The 26,322-nt window shown below is 32.8% G+C and overlaps 2 protein-coding genes across 5 annotated transcripts in view; one reads left to right on the top strand and one right to left on the bottom strand.

The window, feature by feature from the left end:
* LOC126853782 (diuretic hormone 44) overlaps positions 1–21,734 on the top strand; it is a 32,813-nt gene extending 11,079 nt beyond the window's left edge. For 3 of the 4 annotated variants that reach the window (XM_050599846.1, XM_050599848.1, XM_050599849.1), the window contains 3 exons: positions 17,273–17,449; positions 19,391–19,729; positions 19,919–21,734. In XM_050599846.1, coding sequence (XP_050455803.1) covers positions 17,273–17,449; positions 19,391–19,729; positions 19,919–19,948 — 546 coding nt within the window. In that variant the 3' untranslated portion in view covers positions 19,949–21,734. The remainder of the gene's footprint in view (positions 1–17,272; positions 17,450–19,390; positions 19,730–19,918) is intronic. The other variant, XM_050599847.1, reaches the window with a different exon arrangement.
* Positions 21,735–22,712: 978 nt separating this feature from the next.
* LOC126853764 (F-box-like/WD repeat-containing protein TBL1XR1) lies at positions 22,713–26,104 on the bottom strand. Its single transcript, XM_050599821.1, has 6 exons — positions 25,845–26,104; positions 25,076–25,363; positions 24,162–24,508; positions 23,745–24,089; positions 23,300–23,668; positions 22,713–23,204 (listed from the first exon to the last, which is right to left on the bottom strand). The coding sequence occupies exons 1-6, from the start codon at positions 25,912–25,914 to the stop codon at positions 23,073–23,075; spliced, it is 1,551 nt and encodes a 516-aa protein (XP_050455778.1). The 5' UTR covers positions 25,915–26,104; the 3' UTR covers positions 22,713–23,072.
* Between the last annotated feature and the right edge of the window lie 218 nt (positions 26,105–26,322).

The raw sequence follows: 26,322 nt of genomic DNA, 5'->3' as shown, positions 1-26,322 counted from the left end.
ACGCTCTTACGGGCGTGCCGTAATTGTTTGATAAGCGAGATTAAATGCACGGATCGGTATAATTCCGCGAGATAAACGTCGCGATGATAAAACAAGCATTCAACGTCAAAGTTCTTTTTTTTTTTTTGATTGAATGGCATGGATCCAAAAGGGAGCAAACCCGCGGCTATGGCTTCTACGGGTATGTATATTGTCGAGTATATTGGATCCCTTCGATATTGCGTCGCGATTTATCCCAGGTTCTGGGATTTATACATCTCGCTTTGCTCCACCATCGCTTCACGGCTCTACCTCGTTATTAGCTATTTCCCGCTCGTACTTTTCGATCTCGTCTTTACGGTTTCGAGTTCGACTCCCTCTTTACGTTCGCCTAGGCGTTTACACAAATTTCGTTTGTTTAGAGGATCATTTTGGACCATTTATCTAAACCCGCGCCATACAATCATGATTCGGTGAACGATAAATTGCAACGCGATTTATTTATTTATTTCAATATTTTTACGTTATAAGCAATTTCGTTTATTGCACGGAGTCGATTGATTATTGAACATACATTTGATTAATATTTTTGACATAATTTATACGAGGAAATACATAAAACTTATTTAATCTGTTAATGCCAAGAGACGCAGACTTTTAACAACCTAATTTTTTTATTCATTAGCATTTTACAAGTAAGTTAAAGCGCAAAATATTATACTAATGAATTTATTCATAAATAAATCGAATTTAATTACAAAAGTGTAAACATTATTCGTTGCGTGAAAACAAAATTACAAAATTATCATTACAGTTCTTTTACTACTATAATAAAATAACCATGTGAAGAAAAAAATTTAAGATTTATAAAAATACTTACCTTACTGTACGATCAAACATGACGACAGTACTTTAACGATAATACTGATAAGTTGAGAAAGTTCATCCCCGTGAGATTTGCGACTGGATATTGTTTGAGAGCTTAAAACTTTTTTAATACAGCAAAAGTACAGCAATGTTTAGTTTGTTTATTAAATGAAGGGGATGCTTATCCGATTCATCAAACAATTTTTGTAGGATAATATATGTATGGAATTGTATATAATTTCTTCTTTAAAATTGACATTTACATAATTGTATCTTATTAAATTTCATCTTAATTATACTTATTATTTAATTATATAATATCTTTTATGTATATACATACTTATAATAATTTTGACAGAAGATAGCAATGATAATATTGTATTATATACTTATATGAAAAATACTCAAGTTTCTAGAGAGAATCTCTAAATTTTCAATTACCAAAGTTGGTTAATCGAGTTAAATAATATACGATTATTGCGCTTTTATCGAAATTTTTCAAATTTATTGCGCCACTCTGCGCTCTATGCAGCTCGTGATGCGTTCAATATTGCCGGCAATTCGTGTAATCGGCACGAGTGACATTTCGAAACGAGCGTTTCTGTATCGCGGCGTTAATCGAATTTCTTTCGGTTGCACGTATACCTATGGACGTGGGATTACAATCCGTGGCAGAACTCTCTTTTTCATTGAAAGTTTCGAGCACGTTAAACGATCGATTTTCCATTCGACATGTACGAGTAGATAACCTCGTGCGAACCTCTTGAGTAATCGTGCGTGGAACACGGCGATTGTTTTGCATCGACAGTGTGCCCGGTTCTGACAGGTCGAACAAAATCATTCTCGCTCTCGTCTTAACTTTTAATTCTTACCAACAAATGTTTCCTACCATGCGTCATTTTAATTCGTAAATATTTTATTCCTCTCAAACTATTGAATTATTTCAAATATGAAAAAGCTAATTTCCGTAGAAATTCAAGTATATCTTTTAGTACTCTCTTTTATTACTTGACGATTTAATTTTCTTATAAAATTATATTCTTTGAAATATTTGCGAATTTTTAAGTAGGTAGTAATCGTAGAGAATTATGGAATTTTTGTAATATCACTTTTCGACACATCAATGTGACGTTGTAAGAAATATAAAATGTGAAAAATTTAGAATTGAAAATTATTTGAACTGCTTGAACTTTTTGAAAATTATTCGAGAATTATTGATTGTTAAATTGATATTTTGCCTAATAGTCCAATAATTCTCTAATCAGGATTATCTATTCTTACTTGTTGCGACAATGTGAGGTATCTAAATAATACACACCTACTTCCGTTGATATTTTGCTCGAGGATTTTTTTGTTAGAACGTTACATTAAATTCATGTTCAAAATCCGCTTCAATTCGCAATGCACTTGTAAAACTCAATGGACGATGAAACATTATGCCGCTAGAATTACACGTCGTTCTATTATATTATCTAGCAGGCGCGTGTTTAACGTCCACAGGTCAGGGTATAAAGCTTTAATCTAGATTCGCATCGTTCTCGCGGATAATATTGCATCGAACTAGAGATAGTCGTTGAACGAAACTCAAGATGAGCTTTGAGTTTCTGTTTGAGGTGTGATGCTCATCGTCCAATATCATCCACAGGAGTATCTCATGAATGTGAAGATTAGTTTGATATCTTTTGCCCGCGTATGACGTACGTGTATGACGATTCTATTTACGGTTTTGATAACTTCCTTTGCGCGATTCCTTTTCCCGTTGTCGCGTGCGCACTTTCATTCACATTTTCCTGAAGCATTTTTTTTTAACTTTATATTAAATTTATATAAATTCACTTCAATTCGCAGTGCATCTTTAAAAGTCAATGAACGACGAAACTGCTAAAATTACAGTTTGTTTTATTATTGTGGTACATACGAAATGTGGATTCTCCTTTTCAGTTGTTGTCTCATAAAAGATTGAAATATATATGTAAAAATAAGCTGCACAAAATGTTTAATTTCTTGACGCATATTTTAAGTAAGATATTATAATGTCGACAAATAATAAAATAAAAAAAAATGTCGGCAAAATTCATATTCAAAATTTAAACAGAATTTTTCTTCATTAAGTTGAGATTCTTACAAGACGGAAAATTGCATCGAGATTTATGCGAAGCGATTAACCGCTTTACAATTCGAATCTATCGAATTCGTGCGCCCAGAAGGGGGGGCACATAATCGAATCGCCGCAGCTTATTAAGGCTAATAACCGCATAGATCATCAGCGATGCGATTCAACTAACTGATTTTCCAGACGCACTACGATGAACCGCGGTAAGCTCGGTTGAAGTAATTCGCATAAGTGTAATCAGAATTATCAATGATAATGTAACATCTCATAAATATCCTCTTGTAATAACATGAAAGATATAAAATAATTTGTAAAATATTTAATTAATCAATTAGTTACATTTAATTAATTACATGCATTGAAAAGGATGTATATATACAATGCCAGAAAAGTTGACCTAATTTTTATCAACTAATATATTTATTCATATACTCACTTTATTCATCTGTAAACAAAATTAGATTAGAAGAATCTGAATTCTGCGTCATTGTATTATTTTATAATAAAACTCTGAAAACGAAAGGAGACATTATTTTCAAGACATGGCGATTATAATATATTTTCGCGGGAATACGATTTGTAGAATTTTAAAAATGTGTCGAATGTAGGTCGCATTTTTGAAGATACATTTTATCGTAGTAATTTTTTTTCGATAATCTATTATAGAATACAGGAAACGAGTTGTTAATCAAACAACGTGTAAATGCTGTTGCTAGTTAAAAAATAGAGATGCGCAATCTTTTTTTTGCAAGTGAAAGAACGGAACGCGACGAAATTTTGTTTTGTACGAGTAATCCTTTGCTTCCGGGATGTTTATATTTTTACATTCTTTACTTTTCATTTACAGAAACAAACATGTCGTTTTGTTTTTCAACGTATGCGAACGTTTTAATGTTTCTATTGAACATTTTTTAAGGCGCGTAGCTTATATAAATAAGAGGGTAAAAGGATATTCGTTCTAGATTGTGTAAAGTAGAGCTTTTCCTATCGCGTTTGCAGTTAGCAATTGTTATCTCGCGACGAATGTCGCATTCGTCGATCGATTTTTACACAAGAGACTGACGATTTCGTCGTCGTCGCCGATATGTAATTAGAACACTTGGTACACACGGGGTCAGAAACTCAATATATGAATTTGCAAGCGTATATTCGGCGCCTGTGTTTCGTCTCTAAATATTTATCATGACCGTTCTTTGGGAAAAGTAAACATTGTCTTACAGCAGAATAAAATTATTATTAGAAAACTTTTTTTTTTTTTTTCTAATTGATTAATAATATAAATTTATCGTCCGTCTCTCTCTAATATCAATAAAATCAACATGACAGTCATGAGACGCGAATATTTCGAGACGAATCACGCGCCCCGATACAGATTGATGTGTTAAGACAATACTGACCCCGTGTGTACAATGGGTACCACGTGCCACTATTACGCAGATTTATCGCGAATACGAATCGCGGGCGGTGTGGACCGGGGGCGATCGACGGCGACGCGTAGCTCCAGCCGAGGACGGAAAAAGAATCGGCGGCGACGATAAACGATAAAAGTGTATAAAATTAGAAGCAATTACACACCGAAGGCTGCTGCTGCTGGCACTAAAGCCGGCGCTTGGCGCAGCTTTATCTGCGTAACCGGCGCCAAAGAGCTGAAATCGCGCTATCTTGACGCTTACGCTCGTGCTCGGGTTGACCGAGCTCTCTGTAAGCAAACTTTCGCAGTGTCATCGACGAACGCGGCGATAATGACAAGTTCAATACCAGTTTGCAACGGAAACGCTACCGTGCAAGGTACGATCGATATAGGAATTAAAATTAATTCTCATTTGCGAGTCTCACATCACGCGATTTGCGATAATAATTTACGCACTTTTTGAAAAGAGAATCTTTCGCGAAAATATTCGTAACTTAAGATATCTGTAAATGATAATTTGATACTATTGCGCGAGAAGAGAGAAGTCGAAGATAGAGAGAGAGAGAAAAAGAAAAAAAAAAGAAATAATTTATAAAACATAAAAGCAAAATTTTTGGAAATTGTTTTTCGTAAAATTAAAATGCTATACGTATATAGTTTTATGTCTTTTTCTATGACATCAATTTTCGATTATTTTTAGAAATGTGATTTTTAATTAGCGATATTGCTATTTAGTGAAATAGAAAAAACATGGTATCGATCTAATTACATCTTTTTTTTTTAAAAATATGCGCTAATTGTCATTTATTTTTATTTGCTACCGCCGCTGTTGGCTCATTATTGCAAGGTGATTGAGTTAGCTACGCCAATTGGATAATGATTTGAGAGCATCTTATCCTTCACTGAACACTACTTAATGAACCACTACTCTAATAACAGTGTATTATGGATGCTAAAGAGGATGAATTAGTATCGACATTATCCTTAATTTCACTTCCTTACCTTTGCATTTCAATGAAATTATGATCGAGAAATTCTGACAAATCGTTATCTAAATTTTACAATAGTAATATTTTTATAATAGCGAGTTAACTTTCAGTATATATAGGTATATGCATACATATACCTATGTATATAACAAGTATAAATACATATAAGCAAATTTGGATCTATTCTATTTTTTTATTAAATTATTTTTATTAATTTATTAGATAACTTTTAATATTTTAATGAAATTATTAATTTAAAGTAAGTATTGATAAAAAATATTAACAATTTTTAAATAATTAATTTAAAAATTTAACTAACAATCAGCGAAATATTTTGCGTAATATTATTTAGAAACATTTTGTCTTATATCATGCTAACGTGAATTTATCTTCATTGCCTACGTGCTTATATCTTTTTCAAGAGACATTGTAAATCCTCTCTCTAACATCGCTTATGCACTTACAAGAAAAGTGACTTTACTCGTATTAAAACGGATGAAAAAGGTTTATCGCTCGTTGGGAAAATGCGTGAAAAGTTGTTGTCTTATGATGTCGCCAATGAAATCGTGATGTTAAACATGCAATGCTAAAGTAATGATTTACTACCCTTACTTATCATTTTACGAGGTGAATCGTTTGGCGTTGTGGGAATCCAGGCATACATATGCGTAATGTTTGTATGTTATATCGCTATTAACAGATAATCGATATGCAAATGATTAGGAGAGTATTTCGAATTGAAGGCACAGCGAGTGGATTTTATCGCAAGAGCCTCTATTACGATGCATCAACTAGGCGATTCGAGATAATATAGAGACAAAATTTACGATAAATTTTTTTCCAACTATATTTAATATTTTCTTATGATGAACAGAATAGTATTACATTTTTTTAACGCAAAGAAATGGAGAAAAAATTGAATGATTTTGCTCCTTTATCTTATAATTTATTGTAAATTGTTTGAAACTGTTCAACTAACGAATTAATCGTATGCTCTCTCAATATTGTGTCGTAATAGTCAAGCATCTTTCTTTGTTCTCTCTTTACTTGATTGTACAATGAAACTAGAGAAAATATGACAGAAATGTTTTCAACAGATTTTTCGCGTTTTTTAAATTTTATTAATTTCTCTCTATCTTGCTAATTTAGTTAATCTTTTTTTAGCAGAAGTTTAATCGGAACGTTATTTTTCTGTTCCTTCCTAAAATATATAACATCGAATTTTTTTTTGCGAGTGAGTAGCAAGCTGAAATTTTATCAAAGTAAAGAATCTATTCAACGTTATAGAGCAAGGTTTTTTTATTTGCAACTCTCTTGAAATTTGATCCTTGATGATAGTCCTTCGGTATTTTTGGTTGTTTTTATTTAATGCAAACTAATTGCAGCATGCTTCGATATTGTCCATAGATCAGGAAATCCGAGACACCGTGATCAAAATAATTTCAAACAGGGCTCTCGTTTACCTCTTGTCGTGTTCGGTTATATTTACACGATCGTCGACCTATGGCATAAGGTTGCATCCTGATTGCCTTGTATTTTTGACCGGCACTGCTCCTCAATTTTCCCTTCGAGCATCTCGTCACCTCGGTATAAAGGCAGACTGCGCATTTTTCACGAAACAGAGGAAAACGCATCGAGTTGCCGCCTCTTAAGGTTTCCTTCGTGCAAGCGAATACGAGCGAAGGAGATGAAAAGCGCGGATAAATCCGTGTTGAAATAACAGAGCGAGAACGATTGATTGATTTCGTACGTGCACGAGGATACCGAGAGAGAAAAATTTATTATGTACGAAGTATAAGAAAACACACTATATGGAGGTTGCGCGTAACATATGTGATTCCATGCGAATTGATCTCGTTCTCTTCTGACAATGATTTTCTCGATAACGGCCAAGCAAATGTTCCAATTTACGTAATATTAATACGAAAAATTGACTTTAATTACTCTAGACGAGAGCAATTTTTCTCAGTACGCTTATCGCATAGCTATCTGGGAATGATATATACATATATAAAAATATTTGAATAAGCTTGTGGAAAAAGGAGGAAACGATTCTTTGAGGAAATCTTGTTGAAAAGAGCTGTCTCCTTCTTTACATATTGTGGTTTTGGCTTTTAATCGATAGAGAATATTAATCCCCGAAGCGTCATTTTTAATTTCTCATTACTTTATTTTTTGGAATTCAATACATCGGTTATTATAAAAAGCGGATACTTCCTGTGAACAATTTTATTGAATTTATTATTTCGTAAGATACGAGACAAGATATAATGCGAAAAAAGCAATATTACGTTTTTTCATATTTTATAATTATTTTACCTATTGTATTTATATGCGTATATTAATCAATTTTTTATTACAAATATTACAATTATTTCTTGTGATAAATACTATAGTAAATAATACCTCATGTTAATATTATATTACTTATAATCGTACGCATTTAAGTCTTAATTATTTAATTTTAATACATCTTTGATATCGTAAAATCGTATCGCAATTTAAAGAAAATTATTTTGCAATATATATATATATATATATATATATATATATATATATATATATATATATATATGAATTTACATCGATTTTTAAAATTTGAAAAAATTTGAATTTCTAATAAAATCTTTTGATCACTCGCGTACTGCATTTACATAGAATATTCATTATTATAGCGACTAAATATAAAGCCCTATCTCTCTTTTGTCTTTCGTAAAACGTGGCGGTGACATACTCACCGCATACCCTCCCATTTCACCTCAACAGCTGACTCTGAGTACCTTTGTCTCACGACTGGTTAAAGCCGTGACGTTTATCTTCCCGAGAGTGGTCAAGCGCGCGCGGAATTTTGCGTCATCAAAGTACTAGCACATACTTTAGTACTGCGGACGTAATATACGGGCCATTCAACGTTTTACCCCTGATTCAGCTGCGCATATATAATGTCAATATGAACTTTGCTTTGTTAACAAACTTTTGTTAACATTCACGAATACTCGGGACACTTAACTTTCACGAAGCTGAATCTGTTCTTTAATAATTAGTTGGAAACTTTGCGCTTTTCCGACATTTGTTATTTATCGTTAAATAGATGATAGCGCGAGGCGACGATGGCTTTATGTCTCGTCTGATCAGCGGATCGAAGGAATGAAAAAACTCATTAATCCAGTTCGGCTGCTATTTCAGACGTCGGAAAAGTTGCCGCTGAAATTTGTCAGGTCGACTTAACTCATTCTTAGACGAACCGCAAAGTCCGCGACGTGGAAGATTCCTTTCTCACGCGTAGTGAAGTTTCATAAGCTTCTTCGACATTTACATAAAACGCAAAGGACGATAGGACATAATACGCGCGATGATACGCTTCGCTGAAGCATAAACGTAAAGCGGATTTCACGCTTTTTGTAAACCGTGCAACTGAAATCTGGATTAACTATTCTATTTGCAGTTGATACGTACTGTCATTGGCTTCCCATCGAATTTCTCGAATAAATGCGTGTGACGATAAATTGATAGTTTTTCGATTATGCGCGATTGAAAATTTAAATTTCACAAATATATTAGGTATTACATCGGGATGATACAAGCGAATCTATTGTAAAATCATTTTTAACAAGTGAGTTATAAGGTGCGGTAAGAGACAAATCAGACTCTTGTATAAATCACATCTAAGAGTACGCGTCGTTGTACGACGAGAAAAAAAAAAGACCAGAAAGAAAGAACAGGGTAGATGAAAAATTACTCAAAGGTATCTCGAAGGTGTCGGCTAAATTAAATTCGGTCACGTGCGACCGCCACGACAGAGCGGCGCGTGACCACATTGTCGCTCATTAAAGCAATGCTCCGGAATTAAAGCGCGGCAGCATCGGCGCGTGTCATCGGCTAAATGATGAATGAACCAAGTACTCTTTGTAAAAGAGAGCACGAGTACTTCGTTGAATGAATCTTTAATACGCGAATCGCATCGTGAGAGATAGTGGGCTTCACGTCTTGTTTAGTCGGCGTTATTTGAGATATGTAACTTTGATATAAACTCTATTTCTCTATATAAGAAAATTAAAAGTGATAATAATAATTATTAAAAAATTAAATTATAATAAGTTTTAACAAGTTTTAAATTCTTAATAATGTTTTAATAATATTATTTGTTATTATCTCTCTCTCAATAATTTTATTTTTATTTTATATTTAAGATAGCAGATATTATATACATAATTATTATTTATTGTGGGAAATTTTATTTTTTTTTTTTTAATTTATTATTTCTATTAAAAAAAAAAATACAAAACATATTTTTGTAGAGCAAGATTTTTCAGTAAAAATGTGTGATAACTAAATTACTAAAAAGATTATAAATATTTCAATCAAAGTGTACAGTATTGACTACAAAGTAAGTTACATGAAAATTTACATCACAACATAATATTAAGCGATTGTTATATTACAAAGGATATTTTATGAAAGAAGCAGCTATTTAAAACGTCATCCGCGCGCGAAAGTACATTAGGTAGCAAATGACATGTCATCTCGCTATTATTTAAAGTAATGCTCCGTTAACGCTTCAAGCAGACGACATTTGAATAAGTCTGCCATTTTTTAGAACATTGAACGATTCAACTTGTACCTATTCCCCTTATTTACATCTTAATTGCCCGCTTCAAGCTCGCACCATTTACTTTTGTTTCAATTAAGGAAAAAAGGATACGTGACCTTTATTATATCGCGAAATAACTGATGTTACCCTTTTCTGTAATACTTTCTTACAATGAGAAACATGTATTCTGATAAAAATATTTTTTATCTATAATGCTGGATAATATATTTGTTAATATAATAAATATTATATTTTATGTAGACATATGATGCAATAATATTTCTTTCTACAGTTACATAAATAAGACAGTTGCATAAAGATTCTTGCTCATTTTAATGCTACGAGAATACACACTCATACACACACACACACACACACACATACATATATATATACACATAGCTCGAAAAAAAGCTTCTAATGCTGCTACGCGGCGACACGTAGCAGCATTAGAATCTCGCAAGATTATCTGATTTCACGGTGTTGAAATTCTTGAAATACTACATGACCATATTGTTTAATTCGTTTTGTCTGTACAATATCTTCGTCACGTTCAGAATATTGTATTTACTTAGATGCCATAAAATATTTCTAGCTCTTGTATACGTTAGTAGATTATAAAGTAAGAGCGAAATATAAAGTCCAAGGAATTTTTAATGACAATGTAAAGTGTTGCATTGCATAAATGATTTTTTTTCTCCAATAACGTTTGAATATTCTCGAAAGCCGACAATAGAAGGTAGAAAAAGTTAGGCGCGTAAAATAAGAAACTTACTGTACTTAATATAAAGCAATTCTTGCTAAATTCTTTATAAAAGATATTTGCCGTTCGCAAAGATGAAAATTCCAATAGATATTCGACCTCCTTTGCGAAGAGATTTTAATACAATTCCTCTAAATTAAGTTTTATATTTTTTATTCGCTTATCTCGATAAATTTATGATATTATTCACTTTTAATAAAATTTTCACATTTTAATTCGAAAAATGGAAACAAATGTTTTTTATTTAAAAAATGTGTAGCATGAAAATATACTAATTTTGCTATAATATTTGTTATTTTTCCGCTGTTCTTTAAATCGCATCAAAAAACTTGTTAAAAATTTTCTTTGAAAATACATTCGACTTTTTGAGACTGCTGTTCAAATATATCCACGCGCGAAATTTTTGACATTTGACGCGGCTAGAATGTTTGTTCTTGGAATTGCGCAATACAGATCGAAATTAATCATGACAATCATTTTTTGTTATTTGTATAAATCATTTATAATATGGCCGATTAATTATCAAACGTAATTTGTTACTGCAAATCGTATTCTATCGGCAACTTAAAATCGCTCATTTTTCTGTGGCTCAATAAAAAAAATTTAATTTTCTAAAATAAACAATACTGTTTTATTTATAAACAATATATTCAATTTTACGAAAATTTGGATTCTCGGGAATTGTTAATATGTAAAATACATGTCTGTTGATATAACATTTAAAATTGGCGCAACATATAATTCATTTAATTTTCAATTCATTATATCCACGAGAAAAGGATATTTTCCTATTTGTTAACATGCCTGTCGATAAAATTAGAAAATGATTTCAAGGAAGCGAATTCTTTCGCTAGAAATAAAGTTCAAAGATTGCATCTTCTTGAGTAAGGGCGTCTGTAGTTATTTCCGGTATATTTTCCGCCTATATTTATATTTCCTCGTCGTATATACGTGTATAAGAGAGAGTAATAATTTAAGTTCGATATACCAAACACGGATGATTGGCGTAGGTAGATATCAGTGTGAACGAATTATTCTGCATCGTCGACGTTGTTTACTGGTGCCAGCTTCTGGGAAGGATCGAGAATCGGTAAAAAGAGAAAAAGAGAACGCAAATTCTTGCTCCTTCACATTCGATAAACAAGTCAGCATAAACGATGCCGCGCCAGAGAATAACGCGAAATTACAGATTATCGAGGTTGATGAAACTCGTAATTGATTCGTAAATACTGCAGCGCGTTTATGCTGATTAACGCAAAAATGCATTCGAGTCATTCGAAATAAATGAAAGTTATCATGCTTAAATGAATAATTACTCTATTCGCTGCTTATCAAGAGGCGATATATGTCGGCGATATTTAAATTATATATCCTTTGAATTCTTTGTTTCAATTTGTATTGATAAATTTGTAGAGAAAATGATGTCGTTATAAACAGAGACAACAACTTTTAAAGCGCGACATGTGCTCAAACGTCGGACTGCAAATTTACTCGTTCTACTTATGACTACGATTGGTAATGTTATACTTTTCAACGAAACCACGAGATGATAACAAGGAAAAATTCGTTGGATTTATGGCACGTCATGATACATAATATTTTTATAAAATACTAACGCAATATTTGATATACGAGATATCGTTGAAAAGCGAAGAATAGTATCGTTATATCACGAACATATAGAAGCCTTGTGAATACTCCGAGCGAACGGATATTTTCTACGAAACATCTAAAAAGAAAAAAAAAAAAAGAATAAATCAGCTCGACAATAATATAATACAAAATATAAGAATAAATCATTAGTTTGGCAATAATATAATATAGAATATTTTCAGCATTACAAGTGTCTACTTTATATAACTTTTAAATTACTTGTTACTATTTGGATTCGTTTTTCTCGTACAGAAAACGTAACGATCTATAATTGAAAACCTGAAGCAAAGACTGCGAATTACACGTCTATCTGCATTCTGTCTCTAAAAAAAAATCGAGCTCGTTAAATTGCATAAATGAGGATACGGTATTGCGTAATTGTCGTAATTGCGTATAAAAGTTGCGTGAGCGGAATTCATTGTTTTGCTCCAAATCGAGTGGTTGGGGAAACAGTATCTGACGTATGTTAATGCGCGTGTAATTATTTTTATGTTAATTGGAAGATATATATATATATATTGTTTTCTACATTAGATTATTCCCGGTGTTTTCGCGAAAAAAAATGTCTCGTTACATGTGAGTTACAAACTTATTTGTACAGCGAATGGACTCTCTATTTTTATTGTCTTTTCCGTGCATATACTTTTTTTGCTTTATTTATTCATTCTTTAGCAAAACAAATGAATTTTTTGAGAGGATGATGCGAGAATGCAGTCCGACTTTGCATAGATGTTTTGCACTGTTTATACAGATTTCTAGGATATATGCAAGTTGTGTTATATACGTTTGATAGTGTCAATGCGTTTCTGTTGTTTATTCCAAACGTATTTATTGACAATCCGTCGATAACGTTACATATAAAAGCTTGTGACAGCAGTTCAATATGTAGCCACAATTGGCGCGATATTTATGGAAAGCTTGAGAAATGTAAATTTCGTAGTTGTAAATGAATGAATTAAACGGATAGTAGTACATTAAGCTGAATATGATGCAGATGAAATATATTCTGAAAATTTTTCTAAAGACAAACTTTACATTTTGTAATTTGACATTTTATGTGATACATGAGAATAAATTATAATTTTATAATAAATAATTCTAGTCAATAATAAAAAATAAAATTCTATAAATATTAAGGCAATCATTTCAAAAACATCAATTTTTCTTCAAACCAAAGATATAAATCTAGCATGAGAAACACAAATAGACACAAAATTTATTTGATGTTCGCGATTTATAAATATGAATCTTTATCTTCGTAAATTCTGGCGAAGCAAAATTGATGAGATTCGAATAGCGAATTACGATATCAGCATCCACTATAACCGTCAATTTATATAAACGTGTTAGAGATATATTGGTTGTAAAAATATTGGGTATAAGCAGTCGTATGTATATATGTAGAATGCCCCGAATGAGATTAATAAAAAATATTACTAAATCTAAGTATCAATATTTTTCTAAGTTTGTCTTTTAGTTTGTAAAAAATTATTTATTTTTATATAATTTTTTAAATTCTTAGCGTCAAGATGGTAGTAATCTAGGTAGTCCTTCATTCCGTTATTTCACTGAAAATATGTTTTATACTAAAGATTTTTTCTTAAGTGATATAAAATTATCGATTTATTTTTATCTTATTGTTATTTAGGAATCATAATGTATAAAAGCAAAATCAAGTTTAATATCCTGCTGATGTGAACTAAAATTAATAAAGGAGGAAGAGAAAAATTTCGCAAAACTTTGCACGCGTTGCAAGGAAGTAAAGTTTATGACCAGAAACATAGTAGCGAGTTGAAAGAAATTGAACAAACTAGGAAAGAAGGTTTGTAAGGAACTAGACTTTACGTGCAAAAATATTACGTTTTAATTATTTATTTTTTTGAAGGAAATAAAAATAAACTATATGTATGTAGTTTCGTTCGAAAATATACAAGGATTTTCCTAATTCAAAGCTGGCAGATATTTCTTTTATCGAAGGTTTAAAAGGATTTTTGGCAGTGTTGCGATGTGTGTAAAATAGCGATAAATGAAAGCTGTTGAAAGAAGGATGAAAGAATTGCATCAATAAGCGAAAGATTGCGCATCAATTAGCAATCTCAATAATGACACATTATTGCATGCGTGATTCACCTCGATTCACGCAAGCCACTCAATCAGCAGACACTTACATAAACTAACGCGTTGACGCGCATCATCATTCGGAGAACGAGAAGGTAATTCAATCAACATTCGCGTATCCATTTACAGCGATAACTTTATTAAGCTCTCTCGAATGAAACATGTCTTCAGATTGGCATCAGGTTTTATTTGCATAAAACGAAGCGGAAAAAATTGGTGACGCTTTTCTAAACAATTTGGTAATTCGAATTAAAGATCTTGCGTTATATATATATGAATGCAACCAGACTTGCCATGTGGTCTGACTTGATAAGGCTTTTTCTACTGGAATCGATCACGAGTGAGGGATTGATCGGGATAATTGTCATGGGATGATTTGATAATTATTATTTCTTACTCAATTTTACAATTTCTATTAATTAATAGTTATTACTCTTTTGACATTATTTTATAATTAATCATTATTGAATTCATTATATTGTATACACAGTATCATATAATTGAGATATATATATTGATATAATTATTAATATTGAAAGTTAATTTGTCGATAAACATTTTGGTTCCACAATCAATATTTATTAATGCAGAATTTTGCGCGCGTGCGTGCGAGACATCGACGACTGATGGTTCGATCAATCGCGTCGTTAGCTATCTTGATTAAATTATCATTTAATTTCACATTACAAATGCATTTTATATTATTGGTTTTTAATATTTTCGCTAGCGGTTATTACAATAAAATGATGATATTTATTCTCCTTATTTTCTATATAATATAAAATATAAACTGTAACAATAATACGAGAATTTGCCTTTTTCGCGGTCATCATCAGCGAGAATAAAGCAGCACATATACTTATTAATGGTAAGAACATCTTCTTGCGAGAGAGAGGGGAACACTATTAATATATCATGGAATAATTATATGTTTGCTCTTTGTAGAATCCTTGCGTATTCTTTTCTATTTTTTTGCACCTTTACACACATTACCGTTGCTACAACGTTATAAAATATCTCATTTGATGAATGTCGTTTGAATTAATGTCTTAAAATGAGAAATTACGGTAGAGAGGACTGTGTCTCTAAGTCTTCAAAAAGGTATGCTCGTTTTTCTCGAGAAAAAAATCGTTTTATTTTGAACGAAATGGGAAATGGGCAAACATAAAAAATATGGAAAGCGCGACATTTATACATTCCGTGATACTTCGTGATAATTCGATCCCAATGGTCTTTTTATCCACGTTTATTAATCGTTCAAGTTGCTTAATAAAAAGTCACACATCGGGACTAACATTGCACATTGATGACAAGATATCTAATCTCTATTCCGGCGTCTATTTGTTCGTCTGGGTATTAATTAAAAATGACACGTGACGAAGCTTCGCACGATAAAAAGAAAAGATCGTGGCAGAGAGCTAAAATCAGAGCCGTTGAAATCGAGTCGCCGACTGACTCGCAGCATGGTAATTGAAAAGCGGGACGGCAACCCTAAATTACGAGCGGCAAATTAAGCCCTTGGTGTTAATGAACCTGGACGATGACGACAACAACGACGACGACGACGATAATGGTTGGTACAACGACGACTACGACGGACGGCGACGATGATGGCAATATTTACATTTCGCAGAAATATTTATTTTTTTCGCACGTAGTGATACTCAAATACTTATATCGTAAGTTTATATTAATCTTTTTGCTATTGCATTTATTTATACAGTCATAATGATTATTCATAAAAATTTGAAATAAATATAGAATTTTGTAAAATTAAGAATAATAAATTTTGAAAATTTTTATTGTTTCAACATTCTCGTGAAGAGAGAAAAAATTTATTTCAAATTTGCGATATGAAAATCTATTGTTAAATTTAAACTGACAGTTCTAATAGTAAAAGAGCTTATCTATGTATATACATAAAATATAAAAGTTGAAAAAAAAAATAAAATAATCTTTTTCGGCAAGATGAAAAGGTTGCTAAAAATTGAGAAATAATGCATAAAAAAAAATTGAAACTTTAAGAACTTATATATATATGTAATATAACACGTGTAATGTATTACTGATACAATAGAAAGGTCTCAAGAATTTTAAGTACAGACATTATTGACAATCTAGCACTACGTTTCGCGAGAAACATTATTACGTGCAAAAGTTGCGCAACTCGAAGTAATTTAATGAGCTTGCTCTTTCTCTCTCTTGTTGTCGAAAGGTGCGTGCTTTAACGCGAATCGAGGGATATAGAAAGGTTCAAATCTAGTGGATGTTGGCACGACAAGCAACTCGCGCGCAACCTAACTCTTTTCACTTGCTGTTCTTCATTGAAATTCACCTTCTCATGAATCATTCTGTGATGGATGGCGAAGGACAAAGCCGGTAAAAGGGTGTTTGTTCTCAGATCGAGTAGGCTTCGGAGGATAGGAAGAACGCTGAGAGAAAACGTTAGGCGCGATAACGGCATAAATTTGCCACCGCCTGCTTGATTTCATCATTATTCGTGGTTTATATTTAAACTTAATTTATAGATCTGTTGCAAATCTTTTCTTTTTAAACTTTTCCTATCTCGACGCATACATATGATGCAAGAGTTTGAGATAAAAATATATCATACCATGTGAAGAAATGTATACAACCTAAATAAAGGTCATTGTGCAATTTAATACGAACGTATGTTATAAAAATAAGGAAAAAGCAATATCTGCAAATTTTTTTTTATCCAAAATCTGTACGTAATAAATATTTTGCCGATACGTTATCGTCTGCATATGCCTCATTTATATTTCAGATGAACGTTGTTAATTTACATTCTTCTTGCACGATGATATTGCTCGGCATTCTGGCGTCTACGACGATAATCGGCCTCACAAGTTCCGCTCCTCTATCATCGTACGAAAGAAGGGATATGTCGGATGATGGTCCCAAAATTTTCCTCTTGATGGATGAAAGGGTACCAGAACTGGAGGTATGTTCTTTTCAGGGGACATCTTAAATAATAGGCGACATTTATTTCCGCTATTATTGTGGCATAAAAATCGCGCTCTTTTCTCTTTAATCAAAGATGGATGATATACAATATAAAAAAGGCTTTTAGACTTTTTACGAAATAAGACGAAAAAAAATGAGATATTGTTTATGTAATTGCTCCGATAATTGTCACCGAGCAATTTTATTTGCGTATAAATTTCATATTGCTACATCATTATATGTTTATATATATATATAATGAAACGAAAAATATTTTTAATTCTCTTAAAAGAGTCATAAAAAAGGCAAGTGAAGCATTTTGAGACTACAAAGTTCATTGAGGTGATAAAAGGGTATCGTCAATAATCCGTCGATAAGTCCTTAATACGTCAAAGCGCGTCCGCGCGGAAATCACGTTTGTTACGAAACAACAATTCCAAATGCAAGGACTATTGTGTCGACACGAGACACATGTCGGATCGCTTGGTTGCTTTACACAAGCACGCTTTACGTTTTGAATTGTTAATTGTTAATGTGTGTAGGATCGACTAATAGTATTCGCGCTGCAGATAACGTATAACATATACGTGATACATAGGAGATACAGGGTAAGCGCTTCGGTTTTGTATTGGCGTGATGCAAAATGACGTAAACATATGTATATACAAGAGTGAATCGGGGAAGAGAATCCGATTCATGAATGGAGATGTTCCCTCTCTCTAGTTTAGAAATGCGCACACGTGGGAGATCCCACGCCGTGGGATTTCATAGGATTTATATTCCTTCTTATTTCCTCTGACATCCTGTACGATTTCCGCGGTTTATTTCGGAGCGGACAACTTTTGAAAGCTCCGAGGATCAAAACAACTCTCGTTGCGCATATTCTGCTGAAAAAATAAAAATTATAATATTACTTATACTATTGCATTTTTTCACGCGCGATTTTATATCAAACATAAAACATAAAAAGACGCACATTGTATATGAAATATGTATTCTCTTGTCAAACATTATGTGTAAAAATAAATTTATTTCGGAGCAATTTTCAAGAAATTTAGTTATGACATAAAAGGATTATGTACATGATAATGTAATCTTGTAATAATAGATGAAATTATTGATATTATTCTTGATCAAATTTTCTTTATACATTACTTGAATCCTTGTTGTTTAACACGCATTATCAAACTGTCCAGATCTTCGTGATATACAAACGTGATTAAAGGCAACGAAGAATTTGCGGCTTGAATTCTAGCGTTAAATATTTGAGGTAATTAATCTTGCGATCAAAAGTCATGTATTTTGGATTAAAGCGAGCGATAAGTGAACGATGAATTTAAATCAGATAATTAGGCTATATATTTTCGCGAAACAATTCTGATACTGCATCCCTCTCTTTTTCACTCTTTCGCTCTCTTTCGATCGTATAATGAATTCAATTTACATACAAGCTTATATTGCGAGCAATTGCGAATTTTACACGATGCGTAACGTGACATTCGAAAGAGCGATACCTCGAGCCAAAGCTCGCAAGAGAGCTCTCAACTTACGTTGCATAATGCACTGAACCGGAAAATGCGCATTTACAGACTCTGCGAAAGAACAAATAATGAATGTCACGTGAATGCAACTCCGTCACTACTATGCGTCGTCGTGTAATACTTTTACGCAATGTTCCTTGAAATGCGAACAAAAAAATTTTAAATATTAATAGCGTTATATTTTGATCTTTAAAAACCTAAGCTACCTTTCGATCACACCGGAGGAAATCTTATTATTTTATAAAGTGAGAAAAATTGCCTTTTAAGCACCATTAACTAAAATTCATTTTGATAATAGACTATTTATTTTGATAAACAATAGATTATGCCGACAAATGTGTTTGTGTTCTTTTTAATGTATTAATATTTTAAGAATTATAATCATACGTTATACATAGAAGGAGATACTTGGCAACGAGCTCGGATCGGACGTGACGCGCGTCAAGAGAATCGGGTCCCTGTCGATCGTCAACAACTTGGATGTGCTAAGGCAGAGGGTCCTGCTGGAGCTCGCTCGTAGGAAGCAGGAGCAAGATTTGCGACAGATCCAGGAAAATCGCCGTGTTCTCGAGAATATCGGCAAGCGATCGGTGCCGGGATCGGACGCCGGCAGGATCGCGAGATCCGGCAAATCGAGAAATGATCATCGTGACAGGCCTGCAGTGTCCAACAGGATCGAGTGGATCGAAGAGGATGATCCGTTGTTTCGCGGATCGCAAGACGGTCGGATGGCCAGAGTATGAGATTGTCTATCCTTTTTTTTCTAAATTTATTATTCCTTGCTTTAGACTCATCTCAGAAGGTGTCGCAACGAAATATTAATTCTTAAATAATTCTTTTGCCTTGCTAATTCTTAAGATTAATTTTGGAAAGATTACAATTGTATAAGAAACATTTAAATTAATAATAATGTTTTAATCTTTCAGGTGCAGGCTAATGAACTACGCCTGTTGTAACCGCGTCCTCGACCTGCAAAGAAAAACTCCAGATCCGATATCTTAGCTCTATTGCTATATGCGACTTTTAACGACCATCATTATTGTGATAAGTTATTTTATTGATTGTCCTTGTTTTTCGTTTATCCGTATTTCTCGCGTAACAAGTAGTTTACGAATTAATGGCAGTTGCAACAGGCGATACAAATGTCTGAATTTTACGATTAGTGTATAACAAGTGTGAGCAAATCCAATTGAGGAATCGAAATATTTTCGACTTCTTTTCTATATAATTCTACTAATTTTAGCGTTTATTTATTGAGTCAGGTTGTAATATATTAATGCGTAATACTACATTTGGTTTGGCAAGAATAAAAAATAGCGATTGTATTGTTCGAAGATTACGTACGATGATAGATTTGTGACCATTGCGCGTAATGTTTCTCCAAACAAACGTGCAAAGATCTGAGAGCTTTATTTCAGAGCTTTTCTTATTGTTCCTTTCTATATCTTAGCTTCTTCGGACATGGAGAAAGGTGTAACAAAGCAGTATTATACATTGTGATCTTGTCTAAGCTCTTCTATTACGCAGAGAATACCCTCGTTCCTCTTAGCGTATTTAATTGTATCCGCAGCATTTATCAATTATTCGCATTTGCAGAAGACAAGGCGATATGAGAGCGACGTGAGTTGATTGAACTTACAATTTTACTTTTGCCAACCCCAATATAAATGTACAAATACTTTATTATATCGATAGCGATACCGCCTCTTGTGTATGCCAGCATTGATCGTTGAATGCCAGAAGCATTTGGCTGCATGTATGTACCTGCAGTTTGCAACTCTGAATGATATCTATTTTCTGCATAGTGTGTTAATCAAAAAAATTGTTCATGAATCGAAGAAAGAATTACCTAAATCTTGTAAGAGAATCCGGAAATCACACAGATATATTGTTTAATGTTGAAAGGAGACTATTATATAATACATAAGATCGATGAAGTACAATAGATGTATTCTACATACTAATTTAAAAATAGTTTTATGTGTATCTTGTTCTTTTTTTTAATTTTAATTTAATTTTGATTACTGATAACTATATGATTGTTTTTTTTTTTTTTAATTTTGATTACTGTTAATTATACGATTATTCCATTTCTTTTGGCTATTATATATTTACTCAGTTATTATTTATCGTAACAAGAGTACAAAAGCAGCGATTATCGAACAAATTGTTTAAAATAATATACTGGATTGAAGGTATCGCGGAAAAATAACGGCAAAAATAAAATGTCTATGTATTATTACTATAATTATTTAATATTCGATACGATACGATTATGATTATGCCACACAAGAATATCTTAAAAAATTTATAATTTTAATGTTTCATCAAAATGCTAACTTAGGATATCCAAGAAAAATGTAGTTATTAAGTCTCTTTCAATAATATCCATCTCTCAGTGTTATATATAGAACTTAGAATATATGGAGAGACTTTTTTTCTTGGAAGTCTTCTTTATTATTAAAAACTAATTTAAATATTATGTCAAAAATATATTTGTCAAGAAACGATTTATATAATATGTTGAAATATGTATATTACACATATGGATTTTGTAGCGCGATAAATTATTATTTATTTACAGAAATTTAATTAAACATATAACTTTTTTTAGATCGTCTGCTATTAATTGGTTATGACGAAATATCAAATCGGTGGCAGCTAATGGAAATACTGAGTTATTAGTGATACACGTTATTAGTGATACACGTAACTAATGATAATAAATTTCGTTTAAAATCAGCGATGAATATCTTTTCGTACGTTCCTATACATTATAAAAAGGATCGTGGATAATGAATATAACATATCTATAATAGTGTCATTATTTTCGACCACAATCATAATTTTTCTTAAAAAAAAAATTATTTTATTTATTTTATCGAGATTGCTTACATAATATTTAATATTATTACAGTTATACACTTGGAATAACATATTCCAATCATTTTTAGCGAATGAAGATGGTAATCCATTTCTCTATGAATATTACATCTGTCGAACTGTTGCACTGTACAGTGTTACAATTAAAAACATTGTCAATTTACATGCTTCTCTTTATGCATTTTTTAAAGACACATTAAGATAATAATCTTTAAAAAGTTTTTTTTTAATTAAAAATTGCATGTTAAATATCATTTATAATGTTTTAAAATGACGAAAAAGCTTCAATGAAAATAAACAAACTAATAGACGGACTCGAGGGATAAATATAGAGTAATCAAACGTATATCAAGATGTAATTATCATCATAAAAAATTGGTTCTTAATGTTCGTGAATCACTCCAAAAGTATGTCGAAAATCCAAGTTCATTATCCACCGCAAAATTGCAGGAGGAAAATAAAATTGAAGTCATATAGTCACCAATTTATAGCAAGCACAAAATCAAAAATTTAATAAATCATGGCGTAGAAGTTCTAAAACTGTTATGTGGATAAAAAGTTTTAGTTTTGTGATCTTTAATTTATTAAAATTCTCGTAAATTGTTTAATTTTTTGATTTAATATATTGTACATATATCCTTTATTTGTTCCTCGAGTTTGTCTATTATTTTGTATAATTTTTTAATTGTAGAATTCTTAAAGTAATATATAAATATACAACATATATATATAAATCATAAACATCCAAGATTCAAGTAACTTAAATACAATTATATAGGGTGATCCAAAATTATTTCGAATGATATTTTGGGGACCAATTCTTTACTACATTTCGCGTTTGTCTATATTAAATACTTGAATATATAACTAAAACATTTCTAAAAAACCTTATAATTTTATATCATGGTTGAAGTCTATAAATCTTATTGCAATGAAGAATACAAATAAAACACGAAAGATATCCACAAATTTCGTCGCAAAAATACAATTGCAATTGAGATTTCGTCGTTGCATATCTCTAGCAAGATACTGTTACATAAAAAGTCTTGTGTGAATAGCGCATTTATGATATTATGGATCATCCCGTATAATAGAAAAGTGAAAGAATAAGATAAAGTTGAACGGCTGATATAATCTCAAATTCTAACGAAATTGCCGCAAATCGATGAAAATATTCCTTCTATAACGACCATATAATTATAATTTACGAAGATCAAGAACAAATACACTGCCATCGGATGCCGATGCACCGACTTTATCACCGCGACTATTCCAGCAGACTTCGAAAATGCCGCCCGTGCCTTTATAACTGTGCACCAATTGGCCGCTCTGTTTAAATTAAAAAAAAAAAAAATTATATATATCGATACACTTCCACAAATTCCAACATTATATTGGTTGATCAAAAATCGAGAGATACTCACTTGAGTCGACCATATATGAACACATTTGTCGAAACTACCGCTAGCGAGAAACTTCCCATCCGGACTAAATGCTACACTATAGACTGGCTCGGTGTGCTTTGTAAGGGTATGTATGCATACACCTCTCTCCACATCCCACAGTCTAACAGTAGAATCGAACGACGCGCTAGCCAAAGTTAAATTCATATTCGGATTGTGTGTTCCTGGACCAGTCGGAGACCATTTGATAGTATAAATTTCTTTACTATGTGCCTGTAAATCATGTACCCATGTGTCTTGCTTCATAGACCAGATTTTTAAACTCATATCATCTGAACAACTGGCCAGCAAGTTTCCCTGTGGATCCCATTTGATCGCATTGACTTCATTCTACAAATCAATGAAAAGAATATATCATATACTTGATTAAATCAAATAAGATTTTCTTTGATATATGTATACGCACTGTGTGTCCTTGGAAGCTCTTAATTGGCTTATCCACATTGAGTTTGCACACGTGTATACATTGATCTGTGGAACAACTGGCGAATGATGTATTCGTCTGCCAATCGACGTCCAAAGCGGGTGCGCAATGGAAACTAAACTGTTGTGTACACTGTCCACTTTCGGCGTCCCAGATAATGGTCGTTTTATCGACGCCGGCGCTTAAAATATAGTTGCCACGTTTATTCCACTTCAACGCGAAGATCGGACCTTTATGCTGACCCAATGTGGACGCCAATCGCCCGTCAGTTGTCCAAATACGGGCATATCCGTCGTAACTTCCTGTTGCGAGTAACGTTCCATCGCACTGCAGCAATTTAAAGTGTACGCGTCATCATATTTAAAGTAATTAAAATTATATATCGGCGATTGTTTGTACCTTCCAATCTAATGATGTAACGTCTTTATTGCTCGGCACTTCTGTGCCTCCTTTTTGAATACAATGACGCAAAACTAATTGATTGGGTGTTAGCGAATTATCTGACATGTCCCAGATGCGCGCAGTACTGTCACCCGAACCAGAAGCCAAAAGATCAGTAGTCGGATTCCAGGCGCAGATAAACACTTCTGATTCGTGGCCGCGTAATTTTGTAGCCTTATTGGCAGGGATTTCAACGGCACTGACGTTGGATCCTGTCGTCGCTCCAGTCTGTTCGTCCACTTCCATCTCCGTTCCTCTGTCGCCACCCCGATCATTATTGCTTACACCTTCATTAGATGGGACAACTAGGAAAAGTAGAGAGCATTTTTTTTTATATTAGATACTAAACTACAAAACTACAAACATTTTCTCAATCACCAACACTATATTGCATAAAACTATTCTGGGATGACAGAATCAAGAGTGAGAAAAGCTGTTCAATGCAATAACAAAAATATAGAAAAATCAATTTTTTTTTCCAATAATTACTCCAAAAGTACAAATAACAGTAGAGACTAATTGTTGCTGAAATGTTATATTAAGCTATTATCAATTTATATTTCGATTCCTTCAATAATTTTATTTAAGAAGCTGTTTGCCACTAATTGACGGGCAAATTGATATTGAGTTATGTTTTGTCACTTTTGTTTGAATTCTAATGATGAAAATAAATTTCTATAAAGAAATATACTTTTCATTGTCACATCTGACAAAAGTGATATGTAACATAACTTGCAAAATGACCGTAATCTTTGGCCGCCCTATTTTAATCTGCCTGGATTATAAAGAGGTCTGAAAAATTTATAATTTTCTCAAACCAGGGTGTACCAGGCTTTTAGCAACATGCCTGTGCATTATTTTCAATAGATTACCTTCTTCGCCATTCGTATCTTGACCCTCGGCTTTCACTTGCTGTTTTTGTTGATTGATTTGATTCTGTCGTGTCGCGACAACATCTGGCATGACAGCATCGATAAGAGATAACGATTCTACCATTCTCTGCTCAGTACCATCTTCACCTATAGATATTTCTGCTTCTGTATACTGTAATCCTTTTTGAAGTATGGATAAGAGAGCTGCTGGTGGCACTAAAGCTCCATTGATGTTGCTTTGCGATATATGTGACTCTATGCCAAAGGTATATGCAGAATGTTGGAAACCTGCAAAAGATAGAAATTTAAAAAACAAAAAGCAATTGGAGTAAAAAAATACAAATTGTTATATCTCGACAGTGCTAAACTTAAGTAAGACCATCATAAAATTTATTTCAAGTATAAAATGTCATATTAAATAAAATTTACAAGTCGCAAATTTAATTAAATTAAATATAGTCGCTTTTTTCTTTCAATCAATTTTATCTTGCAGCAACTATCACGAAAATTTTAACGCTCATCAAAAATGTGAAACTGAGATGAGAATAAATACAAGATAAAAACTTTAATTAGTGAGAATAAGTTTTCGATAAAGCCGGCTCATTTAAAAAATGAAGGGCTAATTATCTACATGTGTATTACAAAAGTCTTCCTCGTAACGAAGAAACCCCGGCTATTGATGGAAGAGTCGTCATTATACGAGCGAAAGAAAACCCAGAGCGGCATTCGTTCAACGCATACATTACAAGGTTATGAGCCACGATCGTACCGGATTCTTGCAGGTATCGATAGACCAAAAAGTTGACCTCATCGCTGGAGAAGCTCATCGTGTTTGACATTTACGGCACTAGCACGACATATTTATGACAATCACGCCGAAGTATCGTTTCTCGATTTCACTCGGGCAACACCAAACTTTTCTCCACGTCGAGGAAAACTATCTGTTGACTCGTTGCCGCTGTTTTGCCGCGTCGAACCAAACCCGTTTCACGAGAGTCGCGGCACTCGCGGCACTCGCGGCGTCAGGGTCGGGGGAGGAGAGAATACTACATACCATGAACATAGGAAGTATAGACTGCGCAAACAAATTACATTTTCTGTCTCTTGAAAATAAATCATCCTATTGGATGTCGTACATAGGGATATCACTAAAATGTAAATCCTCCATTATTTGAAGGGACCAATAAAAATAGCGCAAAGTCTGTAAGAAGTATATAAAGTGGTGTAGATAAAAAGAACACTCTCTT

This window comes from Cataglyphis hispanica, chromosome 12 (assembly GCF_021464435.1).
Source record: "Cataglyphis hispanica isolate Lineage 1 chromosome 12, ULB_Chis1_1.0, whole genome shotgun sequence".
NCBI classification, from domain to species: domain Eukaryota; kingdom Metazoa; phylum Arthropoda; class Insecta; order Hymenoptera; family Formicidae; genus Cataglyphis; species Cataglyphis hispanica.
Note: the sequence above shows the minus strand (reverse complement) of the source record. Positions and strands in the feature narration are given on the sequence as shown.